The sequence below is a fragment of the Sminthopsis crassicaudata genome, chromosome 5 (genome assembly GCF_048593235.1).
Source record: "Sminthopsis crassicaudata isolate SCR6 chromosome 5, ASM4859323v1, whole genome shotgun sequence".
Lineage (NCBI taxonomy): Eukaryota > Metazoa > Chordata > Mammalia > Dasyuromorphia > Dasyuridae > Sminthopsis > Sminthopsis crassicaudata.
The window spans coordinates 7,263,160-7,280,735 of NC_133621.1; the positions used below are offsets into that span (position 1 = coordinate 7,263,160).

The 17,576-nt window shown below is 45.1% G+C and overlaps 1 protein-coding gene across 1 annotated transcript in view; it reads left to right on the forward strand.

The window, feature by feature from the left end:
* Window positions 1-1,520: 1,520 nt before the first annotated feature.
* LRRC72 (leucine rich repeat containing 72) overlaps window positions 1,521-17,576 on the forward strand; it is a 31,111-nt gene continuing 15,055 nt past the window's right edge. Inside the window, exons 1-4 of the mRNA XM_074267629.1 lie at window positions 1,521-1,979; window positions 6,138-6,211; window positions 8,971-9,040; window positions 16,640-16,721. Of these exons, the coding sequence (XP_074123730.1) occupies window positions 1,521-1,979; window positions 6,138-6,211; window positions 8,971-9,040; window positions 16,640-16,721 (685 nt within the window). The remainder of the gene's footprint in view (window positions 1,980-6,137; window positions 6,212-8,970; window positions 9,041-16,639; window positions 16,722-17,576) is intronic.

Genomic DNA, 17,576 nt, shown 5'->3' on the forward strand with positions numbered 1-17,576 from the left:
AGTCTCTCAAATAACCTTGTGGAGAAAATGGGAGAAACATGGACTGAATGGTAATGCTGTTAGGAGAATCCATTCTGAGTTCAACAATTGTACAGTCAAAGTAATTCAGCCTGAGTAGCGCCCCTTATTTTCCAATGCTGACTATTTCTTTTTGGGACAACTTTGAGACTCTGTTGTGCATGATATGAAAAGCCAATGTTGTTTTAATTTTCATTAAATTTTATTTTTCCAAACACACATATAGTTTTCAATATTCATTTTTGTAAGGTTTGGGGCCCCCTTTTTCTCCATCCCTCTTTCCCAAGACAGCAATCAATCTGTTATGGGTCATACATGTATGATCCTTTTAAACATACTTCCATATTTGTCACATTGGGCAAGAAAATAAGGCCAGAAGGGGGAAAAAAAACATAAGAAAGAAAAACCCAACAACAACAAAGGTGAAAATCCTCTGCTTTGCTCCACATTCAGTCTCCCTAGTTCTCCCTCTGGATGCAGATGGCGGTTTCCATCCCAAGTCTATTGGAATTGTCTGGGATTACCGAATTGCTAAGAAGAAGAAGATCTATCATAGGTCTTCATCACATAATCTTGTTTCTGTGTACAACGCTTCTGCTCACTTCACTCAGCATCAGTTCAGGTAAGTCGTTCCAGGCTTTTCTGCTCCTCGTTCCTTACAGAACAATAATATTCCATAACCTTCCTATCCCATCACTTACTCAGCCATTCCCCAGTTGATGGGCATCCTCTCAGTTTCCAGTTCTTTGCCACCACAAAAAGGGCCACCACAAACATTTGTGCACATGAGGATCCCTTTCCCTCTTTCTTGATCTCTTTGGGATACAGGCCCAGTAGTGACCCTGCCGAAATGAAGGGTGCACACAGTTTGATAGCCTTTGGGGCACAGTTCCATATTGCTGTCCAAAATGGTTGAATCATTTCACAACTCCACCAACAATGCATCAGTGTCCCAGTTTTCCCCACAGCCCCTCCAACATTTTGTCCTTTTTTTTTTCTGTCATCTCGACCAATGGGATTTCTCTTAATTTGCATTTCTCTAATCAGTATCTACTGAGCGCGTTTTTAGATGATTACCAATGGCTTTAATTTCTTCATTTGAAAACTGACCAGGAGGCTGCAGTCAGGCTCGATGACTGAGTTCCTCAGGGGAGTAAGAGCTTCTGCCTCCAAGGGTTGGGAGAAGGCGGTGAGACAGCCGGCGCAAAGCACCGAGCGGCCTGCAGCTCCTTCCTGGCTTGGTTCGCGTGTGAGCAGGAATCCCCAGACCCGGCCGTGGGTGACCAGCGGCGTCCATGGGGACAGCGTCAGGGATCGGCCGGCGGCTTTTTCTCCGTTCCCTCGGTGGCGCTTTTCTGGGCCAGGGCGACCTGGGACAATTTGTAATCAGAGCTTGTGCAGTGACTTTGTGGAAGTGGAGCAGATTTAAAAGAGAATTCTCTCCATAGTGTGGACCCAGGCTCTGGAAATCTGCCAGAGGGAACGAATGAATGGGGGAAAGTATGGAGTATTTCCCCAGTGCTTCCCAGGTGCAAAGCGCCGGGACGGACCTCGGGGCGCTTCTGACAGAGGAGGGAGCTCCGAGGGCGAACGACCGAGCCAAGGTCACGCCGCCGGCGTCTGCGCTCTCCCTCGCCCCTCATTCCAGACTGACCTCCGCTTCCCAGGTGGTCATGTCTCCCGAAGTCTCCAGCCTCGATTTCCTCCTTTCCCGCTCCCGCTCGGGGGGCGAGAGCAGTTTCACGACCTCCTTCACCAATGCCCAGCAGGAGCAGCAGCGGGCCAGCTCTCTCTTCCCGAATCCCCTCTCCCCGTGCACCTGGAGCTCGAGCCAAGGCCGCCCGAGGTGTTTCCGCGCGCGGACGCCGGTACGGCTCGCCCTGCGGCGCCTGGCAACGACGGACAACGCGGAAGTGTTCAAGCTCTCCAAGGCTGACCTCTCCCGGGAGAAAAGCCGCCAGGCGAGTACCGTGCCGGCCCCGCAGCCCCCCACCTGCCACGCCAGCCCCCCAGGGGCCGAGCCACGAGTGCGAGGGGCACGGAGACGTCCCGCCCACCCGTGCCCGCTGTGCCAGGCGCTGCCGCCTCTCTCCCGCCGGCCCCCACCCACCAAAGGGTTCCCTCGTGCTGGCGGAATGGGGATGGGTCTCCTCCGGGGTTATTGGCCCCAAACAGAGGTGCTGGCGGGCGGCTTGGGGTGCGCAGTGGTTCAGGACGGGGAGCCTCAGGCCCGGCTTCCTAGGAGCGACCACCTGGGTCTGGCCAGTCCCTAACCATCCAGCTCGGGCCAGTCCGACCCAAGCCAACATAATCCAGTCCCCGTCAGGCCGGGCCCATCCGTTGTAATACAGCTGAGCCCGGTTCCGTTTGAGCCAACCCAGGAATTATTATTATTATTATTATTAATCTCTGAGCTCCGTTCTAGGACTGTCAAGGCAAACGGTATTTCTCGCGTGGAGTGCTTGGCACCTGCCTGCCCAGACAGTCTCCTTTGGGGGTTTCTCCGGGAGAAGGGGATGTGGTTCTTTGGAAAGAATGGATTGTGGGATTTCTTGGCCTCCCCTAACAGAAATCCTGGCCAGGGATGGCCCTAGACCTCCGGGTTTGGGGGAAGGACAGACAGCAGAGGGGTTTGGAGAGAGAGCCATTCTAGTTTGGGGAGCCCACCCTGGAAAGGAAAAAGATCGGGGTGCAGAAAACTTTCTAGGGTCCCAAGCTTGCCCAAGATGATTCAATGCCTCTTGGGTAGAAGAAATTGAGACTGGGGCTTTGCTTTTGCCCTTTATTTCCAGACCCTTTGAACCAAGTAGATCCTTACGTGCTTGTTGGACTGGAGCAGGATGGGGTGGACGAACAGACTGAGTAGCCATGGTTAGCAAACTGTCCAGCCCTTAACCTATGGCAGGGACCCAGGAGACAGGATGTCGGGCCGTCTCACAGTGCTTTGCCCCCTAAATACATTCTCATTCATCCTTCGTGGCTCTGGTCTGTGATTTCCACGTCCTTAAGGTCACAGTCAGAGGCTAGGGAGTATGAGGGACAATGTCCTGGACTTGGGGAAGGAAGAGCTCTGTCCAGATTCCCCCTCTGACACTTCCTGGCCAAGCCACTCATTTGTAGGGGATGATAATAATCCCAATCTCACGGAGTGGGGAGGTTCGAATCAGACTGTCTGGGAAGGGCTTTGTAAATGTTAGAGCATATATAAATGTCAGCAGTTACAGCCTTAATTCCTCATCACTTTGCTTTATAACCCAGGGTTCTGGGGAAGTTGTTTCTCTCCTGACCAGGCCTTGCCTTCCCTCCCGCCTCCCACCTTTGGTGGGGGTTTAACCCATTTACCAGAAGCCCAGCTCTGCCTTTATCAGCCATAGGAAAGACTCATCTCTTCTCTGGGTTCAGAGAACATAGTTCTTGATGGGCCCCTCAGATCCTGGCTGGCTCTAGAGCTCAGATCCCAAGACTGGCTTCTCTTTTGTTGTGCTTCTGGACCCCACCCAGTCTTGGGGCCCCAGTCTCACATCAGAGCCCATCTCTGCTTGGTTTGATCTAGTTAGTGGTTCTTTTATCACCTAGACACCTTTTAATATTGCCTCCCTCTTCATAGGGGATGTTAAGTGGAAAAGCACCGGTGAAATGAGGGATTATGTCACAGATGATTTGTGAAAAATCATCAAATTGCTTGTTGATTGAATATAGCCCCAGAAAGGTTGCCCCCTCCCTTTTGAACAGACAGGTGAAGTGCTGATATTGTCGAACTGGGATGGGAACCCTCTGACTCCAAATCCAGACAGATTCTAGCTACTTTCCATCCCAATATCAAAGTGTTTTCCATGTTGTTGCCTTCAGTGTTTCCCTGTAGTCTCTTACATTTCAAACTGTAGCTCAAGTTCTGGGATATTCACATTTATAATGTGAATATTATATATTAATATATATGATATGATATATATTATATATAATGGGAATCTTTGCTCCAAATTTTTAATTAGTTGGCACTTCCAATATTCCCAGGAGCTACTCATCTCTACTAAAAAGGGATTCATCTCAGGCTAAAGTGGGAAGGAGAAAAGCTCTGCTTCTAGTCAATATTTGGGTCATGTCTGTTTGGTTCTTAGATTTCATTTACATTAAATGAAGAGACCACACATCAGCCCATGGGAGTAGATGGAGGGGAGCAGGCCATAGAGCTAGGAACACCCACTTGGATTGAAGTCTGGCCTGTGACACATCCTGGTTATTGGACCCTCAATAGCTCATCTAACTTCCCAGTAACCCAGCCAACTCTGAGGTGGAACGTCCCATCAAGGGAAAGAATTTCCACACTGAGAGCTCCCTATGATGAAGAGTAAATGATGAGGAGTAAACTGAGGTCTAAACAGAGATGGGTCCGTTCCTTTTCTCTCTCTCCTTCCTTCCCCAAAGTAAGGGCGGGTTCGGCAGCAAAGGAATTTGCTACTTAATGTTGTACAGAAACATAGTCTTTATTGATTAGAATGGAAACACCGGAGAGCCGGTGGCCAAAATGGCTGCATGGTACAAGGCCATTTGCAAAGAGAAGATCCCCGAGTTCTCTCTTTTAAGGAGGTTCCTGAGAGTGATGTAAATTAAGATAAGGATTCTCTTGTTATCTTTTGAGTAGAGAGTCTCTTCCCCTGCTGTGACATTTGGTCTGTTTGAGCAGATTAGAATGGGGGGCTGTAAAACCCTGGCCAGCTCAGAGAGCCCAAACTAGTTCGACCACATCTTGTATCAAAGGTCCAAGTCCCAAAGGAAGTTGGAGATCAAACAAGGAATACCAAGGGGCTACCGCCCTCAACTCCTACACTGAAGTTATTCATGTGGATAAATCAAATAGGTTGAACATTTCTAAGGCCTGTGAATTCTAAGCTCCTGTGAATTTTCCAAGATCCAGAATTAAGCTTAATTCACAGATTAGTAAAGACAATTTAAGATTAGGAATCTAGAGTCTAGTATGGCTCTAAATCAACTCCTCATCGTCTCCCTGACTCTGACCCATTGACAGATTAGGGATAGAAGGAAATGAGACATTATTTATTTTTAAAAGAATTTAGCTAATTTCCTGGCCCATTGAGGGCTCTATACAAAAGCTTAGTCCATCCTTTTTTTTTTTTTTTTTTTTTTTTACTTCCCTAGATTTTTTTTTTTTTTTTTTTTTTTTTTTGAGGCTGGGGTTAAGTGACTTGCCCAGGGTCACACAGCTAGGAAGTGTTAAGTGGCTGATATCAGATTTTAACTCGGGTCCTCCTGAATACAAGGCTGGTGCTCTATCCACTGCGCCACCTAGCTGCCCCACTTCCCTAGATTTTAAGATCATAGAGTTAGCCATCTCTCCCGACCTCTTTGTTTATAGAAGATGCTTAGTAAGATAATGATTTGCTGAGAGTCATACAGCTGCCACTTTCCAGAGTGAGATTTGAACCCATATTTCCAGCTCCAGCTCTAGCATTCTGTCCCTTATGTCATGCTGAATTAGCCTTCAAATAAATAAAACAATGCAATAAAACTCAAGTTTGCAAAGCCTCAGTCTTCTAGGACGTTGAACAGATTTTTATTCCCCTAAAATAATGAATTTTTATAGCCCTTGTCTCATGTAGGTCTCATTGTAGAAAGGTGAGGACATCAGTCTGGGACAGATTAAGGGACTTGCCCAGGGAATAAGTGTCAAGAGTCAGAATTTTTAGCCCATTCTTACTGACTCCAGCCTTCCAACTTCCCTGCTCCCCAGTCCTCAGTGACTGATCTTCCTGCTCCCTAAGAAAACAATAAAAAGACAATGTTCCATATCCTAAGTGCTGTCTCACAGTGGCCAAGGCCCGGACTTTAGTGTCCTGCCCTAAAACCTCATCCTGGTCTTCAGAACCCAAGTGCATGGCGGTGGGTTTCTCATGGGGGTAAGATTCATAGTTATGTTCATTTCTCAGTGCAGAATTCAGGAGGCCATGAACTGTAATCAGAAGGCTGGGGGTTATCAGTTTATGGTGGAGGCCCCGCTTTCCCCTTCCTTTTGAACTTTTCACTGTGATTGGATTGACTAAAAATGACTTGTGGGTTTGCTCCCTGGAATGTGGTTTGACAGATTAATTATATGTTACCAGGCCATAGAAGATCAGAAGCAGCTCTGTGGCCAGAGGAGAGATATTGATGTCTTGGAGCTGTTCCTTTCCCGAAAGTAAGCAAACTAGTTGAGAGATAGGAAGGACTTGGGTTTCCAGGACCCCAGTGCCCTATTTCATCATTGCTTCCTGCATCATATGGGTACCATTTTCCTCCCTGTGATCTTAGACTCGGGATAAAGCTGAAATTGGGGAGCAAGGGGAGTGGGGTTCATGTTTGTCTTGTTGGTGAAGGACCAGATGTGGGAAGAAGGAAGGGATGGGGTAAAGTTAATCATCATTTATTAAGATCTCCTATTTGCCAGGTACTGTGCTAAACTCTAGGGATTCAAAGAGGCAATAAATAAATAAATAAATAAATAAATAAATGAAATAAAAAAAATTTAAAAAAATTATTTAAAAAAAAAATTAAAAAAAAATAAAAAGAAAAAAATAATATAAAAAATTTTTAAAAAATTAAAAAAATAAAAATAAAATAAAAATAAAATAAAATAAGATAAAGAAAAATTAAAATAAAAAAATTTAATTTAATTTAATTTAATTTAAAAAAAAGCAAAGAGGTAAAAGATGGCCTTTGCCATTGAGGAGCTTATAGCATAATGGATAGGGCTTGTTTTTACTGCTAGACACCATGACCTGTTTGTTGCACCTCAGAAATGGTGCATATTGCTTTTCTAGCATACAGCCTTCTGTATAAGGGCAGGCTTGAGATGGTGTTTGAAGGAATGAGGAAGAGAGGAAAATAATAATAATAATGCTGACATTTGTGGAGCAGTTGATATGTGTTGATCTTATTTTACGCCTAAGCCATTCCTGTGAGAAATGTATTGTAGACATCATAATCTCTTATTTTACAGATGAGGAACCTGAGAAAACATATAAAGAAATACATTTTAAGGGAGGGCCACTAGGTGGCACTGCAGTGGATAAAGCTCTGGGCTTGGAATGAGAAAGACTCATCTTTCTGAGTTCAAATCTATTCTCAAACACTCAAGAGCTGTGAGACTCTAAACAGGTCATTTTACCCTGTTTACCTCAGTTTCCTCATCTGTAAAATGAACTGGAGAACAAAATGGCAAACGACTTCAATATCTTTGTCAAGGAAAACCTTAAATAGGGTCTCCTTTGATGTGAGATCCCTGTGCAGCAAAAGTCTATTTTCTCATTTGAGTCAGAGACAGTGACCATGGTTAGATAGTTGTTCCTAATCCTAAATCCAGCCCCTTCCCATCATGAGCCAAGCAGAGCAAGTCTGATACCTGGTCCCCATGACCACTCTTAAGATGCAGGTAGAGGGCTATTCTGTTCTCACCAAGACTTCTCTTCTCCAAGGCAAATCCCCCCAATTCCTTTGATTGATCCTGTGTGGTGGCCTCTCAAGGCTACTTGCAACCCTGACTATTGGTGTCCACAGGCTTTGCTTTGTCAGGGCTTTCTTTAAAACCCCCAGAACTGGTACATTTTCTAAGCATGGGGAGGAGAGAAATGAGCTGTCATCTCCTGCATTCTGAAATTCATGGCTCCCAGAGGAGACAATGCAAGAATAATGGGATAGACTTTCCCTGAGCTCTCTACTCTGGTGCCTTCCCTAAGAGATTAGATCTGAGTAGATCTAGTATCCAGAAGGCTGCACTCTTACGACCCTCATTACGGCCAATCACTCAGCATCTATTATGTGCTAGGTGCTGTACCAAGCCCTGGTGAGCTCCTTGAAGCAGGAACTGGTTTTTAATTCACTTTGTCTCCTTGGTCTGCTTGGCTAGTTTAGCACAGAATAAGAGCTTAATAAATAATGTTGACATGATTTGGTAGAGTTGAACTAGGGCCACTCATTGCAGCAATTGGAATGGGAGTTGGAGACATTTTAACATGAGGATAAGAGGTGATCATTTTCTGCTGTCGGTTTCAGTTCTTTCAGTTGGTAGCAAATATTTCTGCAGTGAGTGATTCTGTGATAATCCAGGCATCCTCCCCGAGGAAAGGAAGAGGAAACCATTGTCTGAGACTTCTTTGTCCACAGGAGGTTTATTAAGATAAATGTTGATAGACGGCTGGAGATGGAAATAGAAGGAGATGGGCTTCAGGTGGATGAGGGGAAATGCTCCAAAGACAGATTTGTCATGGAAAAAATCCCTTCTTTTCAGGGATTCCAAAATAGTGATAGGGTTGGGTAGTAAGGGCTCATCTGTCTTGTCCACTTCTAGATTACATCGAAGGATTTGAGGTCAATTCTGAGTTGAATGGGACAAGACTATAAGAGTGGAAAATGCCCCCATTTACATAAGCTTAGTTAATGAGGGTGACGTGGGGAATTCTTTCTCTGATGTTAATGAGGTTGTCAGGGACCTAATAAAGTGATTTTCAGGTGATTATTGGGAAAAGAGAGGGGAACCACAATTGGTTTTTTGGTGAAAGAAAAAAATCAAAGGGTCACAGGATATAGTTCAGTTTATATCCCATGTGCCAGAAATATTGGCCAACAGTTGTTCTCTCAAATGAGAGAAGATAGTGACTTGTATTGATGAAGGGACTTTAAAATATTTAGAAATACAATGTATTTAGAAATTAGTAGTTCTAGAGGAGCAGGAGAGGGCTATCACCATGGGGCAGGGGCTATGCTGGCATCGATGCCAGTCCTAGCACAGACCCTAAGTGCCCTTCCTCAGTTTACTTCCTAATTAAATCACCTATGCTGATCTGTACTTATTTATTTTGGGCCCAAAACAATTAAAGAACACTTTAAAGTGTGACCAAGCCCCACTTATTAACTTATCAGTATTTAGTTATGATGAAGTAACCATGCTTTCTCCCCCAGGGAACTAACAGATGTCATTGACCTGGCCAAATTCCGAAGGTTAAAGCATTTATGGCTTTCCTTCAACAAGGTAATAGGAGTTTTACCATTAAATCCCTTTCTATTTAAATGATGAATCTTTGTTTCATGGTTATTTTTTTAAAGGTGGTAGCTTTAGATTTTAAATGCTCATTTTTAGTTTGACCTCTAACTAGCTTAATTGCTTATATACATAGATGGCCATATATCTCCAAATAAATACAGGCTATTTAACTACATGTCTGTATACACACATGTATTCTAAAAGTTCGAGATAAAATTTGGGGGTAATTTAATCAGTTTATTAATAATACCAGCATGTTTATTAATAAAGGGGTACTCATTGGCTGTCTCTGTCTTAAAGTAAATATTCTCACAGCAGGGGCCTCACAGCTTGTATGCCCATTGGAAGGGAATGTTCCTGAGGTTAGCAGTCAACTCCGATTGGTTAACAATTAAGGAAAAATAGATATTACAATGAGGTTCTGAACCTATTCAAATGAATTTTGATTGTGTCATTTACTTTTTAAGTTAACCCAGCCTTGAGCAATCTATTCAAAGACTGTATCCTCCCCCAACCTGAGGAGAGCACTAGGACTTTCCCCCCTGGCTTAGGTCTTAGTGGCATCAGTAATGTCCTTCAGGGGACTGAACTTCTGAAATCAGGACCTTCGAAAAAAAGGGAGAAGTTTGGGGTCACTCCAAGTCATGGGTTATTAAGAATCATTTCTCCCATATCTATATTCCGGGGGAGCAACATGACAAGTGGATAGAAAACTCTATTACATTCAGAAGACTTGGGTTCTAAATCCACTTTTAGAACATGCTGAATTTTTGGCCCCTGCAAGTCAGTAAAACAATGTTCCAGACAAGTCGAAGAAGGTGTCGCTCTGTGTTGGTAGAGGGACTTGCTCCTGGGCATTTCTTGTACTAGTGACTCACAGGTCTAGACCAAAAGTCGATCCAAAACCACATTGTGCTAATCCCAATGTGCTAATTAGTACAGAAAAGGGTCAGACGAGTCCCTGCCTTCAAGGAGTTTACACTGTAATGGAGCAGATAACCCATGTGCTCCTGTGTATGCATACTCTGGGTGTGTGTGTATGTGTGTGTGTGTGTGTGTGAGAGAGAGAGAGAGAGAGAGAGAGAGAGAGAGAGAGAGAGAGAGAGAGAGAGAGAGAGAGAGAGACAGAGAGAGACAGAGAGAGACAGAGAGAGACAGAGACAGAGGAGAAAGGAAAGGAGGGAGGGAGGGAAGGGGGGAGAGAGGCAGAAGCAGAGACAGAGACAGAGAGATAGAGAGATAGATACAGAGAAGGAGGGAGGGAAGGAGGGAGAGAGGTAGACACCAAATGTGTTTCCTTTGAGGACTCAAAAGAAACCAATGGTGAACATCACCAGACTTGTCTTTCTCATACAGCTGCCCCTACCTTCCCCCTCCCCTTCTGTGTGTCTTAGGAAAGAGCTTCCCAAATTAACTGCCTGGCACTGAGTTCCGTGCCAGGAATCCTCCTTCCTCATCTCCACCAGTAAGCCTTACCTGGGCTGCCACCTTGGACACCCCCAACTGTCAGTGTACTCTCCTCCCCAAATGACCTGGGGTTTCTTTCTCTGTATGAACTTTAGCTCCATCCTCCCATCTCCCAGGAGAGTGTCAGCTCTTTGGGGTGAAGGGCTACAGCTCCGATTCTTTTTTTTTTTTTGAATCCCCAGTGCCTAAATCAGAGTCTTGTATGTGGTAGGTAATGAATCCAGGCTTGCTGAATGATTGAGAAATGTTGGTTAAAAATAAAAATGGCCCTGTCTGTTGGCCATAGTTATCCAGGCTACATTTTCATCATATGATAAAATAAATTATCATGTTTATTTGGAAAACAAAAATTCCTTCTTCCTTTCCTTCACGCGCATCCCCCATGTTGTTATCTGGTGAATTTTTAATCTCCACACTGGCTTTTTGAAAGAGCAGTTTTTGTACCTGAGGGAGGAGACTTTTCACTGGGCTGGAATTGTAAACTGGTTTTCCAGGAGCCCGAAGGAAAGACTTTGGCCACATTTTTAGAAAACTCTCTGCAGGTTTGACCCTGTGGGTCTAAGATCTGTTTGTGCATCTTAGGATCCTTAGGGTTGAGCTAGAAGGGAGCTCAGAGACCTTTTAGTATAATCCCCATTTTACAGATGAGGAAACTGAGAGGCAGATTTACCCCAAATGCAATGTTAGGACTGGGATTGGAATCCAGGACCTTTGACTCCAGAGGCCGAGTATTCCAAGGTGTTTAAGAAAGAACAAAGGGAGCGCCATTATCTTGGCTTCCTTAGTGGATAGTCTGAAGTTGGCTTCCTTTTGACCAAAATGGAGAAGACTAGAGTGGGGTCATGAGGCCCAATTGGAAAGCCAGCCAGCCTTTTTTCTGGGCTTTAGCAGAAACATGGAGTCAAACCCTTGTCAACTCCAAGCTGGGTGACTGGTGGAGCTTCCTGATGGGAGCTGGAGCTCCCCTCCCTGAGCATCACAGCAGGGTCAAGCTTGAAGCTCCTCATTGCCAGAGCTTCGGGGCCCCTCTCTGCCCTTTGGGGGACTGCACCAGGACAGCCTTCCCCTTCTTCCTCACCTCCAGCTCCTAATATCCCGAGCTTCCTTCCAACCCCATTTGCCGCCTTCTTGGGAAGCCTTTCCTGCCCATTAACTTACATGTGTCTAGATCATCAGCTCCTTGAGGGCAAGAACTGATTCATCTCTTTGAGCTCTTTTTTCCTTAATCCCCAGTGCCTGGCATATAGTAAGTGCCTAATAAATACTTGTTGATTGATCGATTAGATCTTGCCCGGCTCCTAGAGCCAGCATGATGAGAACCCAGCCGCCCGCCTTCTTGGAAGTGGATGTGTGTCTTTCTGCTCCCCTAGGGGCCCCATTAATTACCCATCTTATGTCATCTTTGTTGAAAGAATTATGTCTTCCCTCATATTTAAATCCTCTGAAGGCAGCCTGAGGAGCCTAAACATGCACGACTTCTGTGTGGTTTGGAAATAGATGGATTTGCAAGGAGACATCCATTGGTGATTGGGAGGGACGCCTGTGGCAAGACCTGGCTGCCATCACCCTCCCCCCCTCCCCATGCCGGCACACACAGCACCCGCCACCAGCTCGGGGAAAGCAGAGAGGACAGATCTAAACAATCGGATAGACTTGGAGGAGGTTACAGGATCGGCTGCCCTTTCAAAGCCTGTATCCCCATCCTTCAAGGAGGGATAATACCAGCCCACTGCCTCCGAGTCATATCTCGAGAAATGTACCTTATATGTGTGCAGATCAGTGTGGAGAGAGGCTGGGACTGAATTCACAAAATCAGGGGCCACAGGGATCATTAGAAAAATGAATTTTACTATCAGTTGGACCCAAGATTGATCTAGAGAAGGAAAATCAAATCAAATTGTTAACAAGCAATTATTAAGCTCCTAGTGGGTACCAGGCCCTCTCTTAGATGTTAGGCACAAAAAAGGGCAAAATCTAAAGAATGAGATATCCTGAAAACAGATAATATACATTTAATAGTTAACAGATAATATACAGTTAATATTTTTTTTAATTTTTTTAAATTTTATAATTATAAAATTTTTTGACAGTACATATGCATGAGTAATTTTTTTATAACATTATCCCTTGTATTCATTTTTCCAGATTTTCCCCTCCCTCCCTCTCCTCCCTCCCCTATATGACAGGCAATCCCATACATTTTGCATGTGTTACAGTATAACCTAGATACAATATATGTGTGTAAATCCAATTTTCTTGTTGCATGTTAATTATTAGCTTCCGAAGGTATAAGTAACCTGGGTAGACAGACAGTAGTGCTAACAATTTACATTCACTTCCCAGTGTTCCTTCTCTGGGTGTAGCTGTTTCTGTCCATCATTGATCCACTGGAAGCTAACAGTTAATATACAGGACAAATTGATGATAATTAATAGAAGGAAGGAAAAGAGGGATCAGTAAAGGCTTTTTGGATGGTCTTAGCTAGAATTAAGAAGCCAGGGCAGCCAGGACATGGTGAAGAGGGACAACATTTTGCAGTCTTTGGGGGAGCCAGAGAAAAGGCCCTGAATTGGGGGATTTCCTTTGGAAAATTGCAGAGATCATACACTGACCCCAAACTTCTCCCACATACAAGGGTCCGACCATTTTTGAAGATCAATTTTCTGCCTGTCATTGCCTGACTGTGAATCATGTAACAGCCTCTGAAAAATTTAAGTTAAATATCCTGGAAGGACAATGAGATAAGCAAAGTATAGTCACAAGAAGGGCTGTGAAGGAAGGCTGAAGAAAGGGGCTGTTAGGGAAAGTAAGTTTACAGCAACATAGAAAGTATGTTTTCTGTTTGAAGAAATGGGAGCAAAAGAAAATAAACGCTTATTAACATTTTTAATCGGAAATTGTAAAAAAGAAGATAGGTCACTGGTGAGAGGGAGAAGAGCCACTGGTGTCCTCTGGGTGCCAGGAGAAAGTGGGGAGGCCCACCTGTTGGGAGGAGCCCTTGCTTCACACCTGGAGGAGGAGCAGACAAGCATAAGGGGCCACAATCTGCATGGCTGGGTGCCCATCTACCTGGTGGGACCACAGGCCACGGTGGGCTAGAGGATAATGAAGAAACTCCAGGAGAGAGAGCCGGGGCTTCGTGCACCACCCTCCCCCTGTGATCCACTAAATGGTCCACCCAAAATTCTCATTTACTTGGTGCTTATTAAGTTCAAAGTAAAACAGGAGGAAAAACACCAATTTACCAAGAGTTGCTAATTTAGATGTAATTCAGAAAGAGGCAAACTTCCTGAGAATGAGTGATGTTCAGAGAAGGGAGGTAAAAGGAACAGACTGCCAGGGGAGAGGGGAGGGGCCAGCCAAGGCCTTCCTGGCTATCCCAGGCTGCTGATCTCAGAGGCATCAGGGGAGGGCTGCCAAGGGCCCCACAGTAGCTGGAAGAGCAGTTGGGGAGCCTGGAGCCCCTGATGCTCCGGGCTTTCGACTCCTGACATGGAGAACATGTTTTCCCCAGTCTCGCAGAAAGTGGTAATAAATCCATCATTTCCAAGCAGGCTGACAAGATTTGGTCAAAATGGGGCTTAGCACCAAGTTTGCACTAGAGCAGGTCGTCATTCTGTGGATCTCCAGCAATGACAGATGAGTGCTAGCAGCCACCCTAGAAATTAGGCATTTGAACCCTCTTTTTTTGAATGAGATGGTCAAAGTGGCCTGTCCAAGGCTGCCCTGCTTTTAGTGCCCAAGCTGGAGCAAGGACTGACTCTGTGCTGGTCAGACCCCTTTTAGAGTACCACAGTTCATCCTGGACCCCATCCTGCAGGAAGGATGTTGGAGGATTGCTGGAACTCTATCTTCCCAGAAATCAGCAGGAGTCAGGATCACTAAATGTCTTTATTCTAGATCTTTTCGTCGCCTCCAACGCCAGGTCACAAGTGCGAGAGAGCGTGAGTTCCACCACCCAAGTTTCTCTTCCTCCTCCCACACAAGTCACTTCCCCCTCTTTGTCCCACCAATCAAGTCAGCACAGAACAGCTGGGGAGGGTCAACCTTCAAACAAGTTAATAGGGAACCGTCCAATTGGCAATTAGTCTCACGTGCTTCATTATCCAAGGGCATTGCTCAGTTCTAGCCCTTTACAGAGGATCCTCAGAGGGGGGCCAGGATGGAGAAGCTCCTTGAGTTCATACCAACAGAGGATTCGCTCTACAGATTGGACAGGTTTGACCTGAAGAAAAGACCACCAGAGAGGCTGAAGGACATGATTGCTGAAAGGACTATCACACAGAGGGCAGAACTCGATGCGTAGGATGTAGCAGGGCCAGTTGAGACTCGGCGGCAGTTCTCTTTCACCATGGGAGCAGTCTCAGGATGGCCTTGGGAAGTGCCGGGCTCCTTCTCACAAGGGATCTCCAGACAGAAGCTGGCTAACTGCTGGTGGCTGCAACAGAGTGGAGACTCCCCTTCGGGCTCAGATTGGAATCGGTGCCATCGAGGGGCGGTTAACCCTGAGAGTCGGGAATTCTGTGATTAAGAGAGTAGGACAGAAGGTTCACTGACAGCATCGTCTGAGGGGGCATAAAACAAAGGCATCAACTGGCTTTCCAAAGCTAAGGAAGATCCAAGGACAACAATGCAATAGGGCGAGTATTTATTAAAAACAGAGTTAAAGAGGCATTGTGGGTGAGTCGAAAAGATAAGGCTTTGGGATCTGATATTTTGGTGAAGCAACATGGAGATAGATAGATGGGCAAATTCCAGATAAATGGGAGAGAGAACACTAGCAAAAAGGAGCCTTATAAGGGGTAGGGAAGGTTTGGGGGGAAATTAATGAGTTCTATTTCGGACATGTTGAGTTTGAGGTGTCCAAGGTGCATCCAGTGCAAGATGCTCAAGGTGTCCTCAGGGAGACTAGCAAGTGCTAGTCAGGAGGATAATGGGGATCGTCTATCTAGGGATCATGAGTAAGCTGATGGGAACTAATGAGACCACCAGGTGATGTAGTCTGGAGTCCAGTGAGAAGGGGACAGGATGGAACTTGGTGCCATGCCCAGTTGGGGACTTGTTCTAGCTGAAGATCAGCCACAGAAACTGAGAAGGGGCGGTCAGACAGGGAGGAGGAGGACCAAGGAAAGGGTGTCCTAAAGACTGAGAGATGGGCATGGGGATGGACAGTGTCAAAGACCGCCGAGAAGCCAAGGAGGGTCAGGATGGAGGAGAAAGCCATTAGGTTTCCCAACCTGATCACGAGTGATGTGGGAAAGAGAAGTTCAGGCCCTTTATTTTGGAATCTGACAGAAATAGGAAACCCCTTGTTGGAGGAGCCTTGAAGGCCCAGTTTTGCTTCCCTGAATCAAACACTTTTTTATATCAACAAAGAGTAAACAGAGTGACATTGTCTGTTGTCTCAGTGGCGTGACAATAATGATGGGGTCTGCTTGGGAATAATGGGATTTTGGGGGAGGTTGCTGCTCAGCATTCGAGTCAAGTTCCCAATGAAGAAAGGTCCTTGGACGGCCTCCCCACTACTGCTCAGGCCAAGCAAGCCGCTCTTACCATTGCCAGCATTTGGCATAATCGCCGGATGGTACCAGTGCCCAGAGAGTGCCTTGTAACCAAGTAATGCCATAGAAGCCTGAGCTATTAGGGTTCCCCTCGGTGCCTAGTACTTTGTTCCTCAATCCTGCTTTCTGGGGTGACTCATAACACATTTCTGAGCCTGTTTCCTCTTCGGTAAAGTGAGGTTCATGATACTTTGCTATCTTCCTCACAGGGGTGTGGAGAGGAAGGATTTTTGGACAGCCAGAGGGTTTCATACAGGAAATATTGATTATGAGGATGGACTTCCTTTCTTCCTGGTGGAAATGAGGGCCGGCTAGGGGTGTGGAAGGTGGCAAGTGCTCTCAGCACATTTGATAGTTTTCTGAGCTGTTCTTTCCTCCCCTTTTTAAATTTTCCGTTAAAAGGCAGGACTCTGGGTGTGGAAGTGATATATTAGGAAATGGATGTGAAAAGCAAAACCTAGTAACATTTTTTTTTAAAAGAAGAAGAAACGTATGTTAAGCAGATATTTAAGAAATGCTGATAGAATAAAGACTTTATTTTGTAATTCTCCCTTTTCAGCTCCAAGATATCAGATTTCTGCTAAGAAATCCTTGTCTAGTAGAACTTTACCTGGACAACAACAGCCTCTATGCGATAGAAGGTATGGCCTCCCATATGGACTTTCTCTTAAAAGACCTTCTTAATGAAACGGTATTTTCAACACGTACTTTGATCTTCACGCGTTTGTGTGACTGTCAATAAGCCAAGATAGGGTTTCCAGAATGATGTCTTCCCTCATATTTAAATCCTCAGAAGGCAGCCTGAGGAGCCTAAACATGTACGACTTATTGTAACAAACGTGAAATGAGTGGGTGGTCCTGTCACTTCAGTATTGGGGTATATTCCCATCCATGGTGTTATGCTTCTGGATGGCAGTCCCAGCTTAATGTGGACAGTTCTCCCACCGGAAAATAACCCTTGATTATTAGAACTTCTTCATTTGACTGTCTAATTTGACATCAACTGGATGGGTTCTAATGAATCCTGTTTTAAGAACTTGGGAAGAATGTTAGAATATAGTTAAACAGAGCCCTCTGAAAAAGATTCAAGGTTTTCACAGTCTCATTAATGACTCCCTACTTGCATCCCTTATTTCCTTTGTGCCCTTCAAAGACTTGTTGGGGTATGGAAGTGACCTTGGATTCCAGACAACAGTACTGGGGGGAACTCTTGCAGATGATACCAGTCTGGAAAGACTTCAAGTATGACTAGTGGCCAAAACCTATGTTGGTTGAGAAGCAGATCAGCTAAGTTTGGATGTGTCCATTGTGGAAATCTTGGCCACAAGGTGACCAGTGTTTTTAAGTTACTGTATTTCATGTAGAGTTGTCTGCTCTGATGTCAAAGGCTGTGTTGTCAAACTCAAACCGAAATGGGGAGGTCACTTAGAAAACCACATATTAGCATCATCTATGTTCTATTGTATTCTTATTTATTTTGTTAAATATTTCCCAAT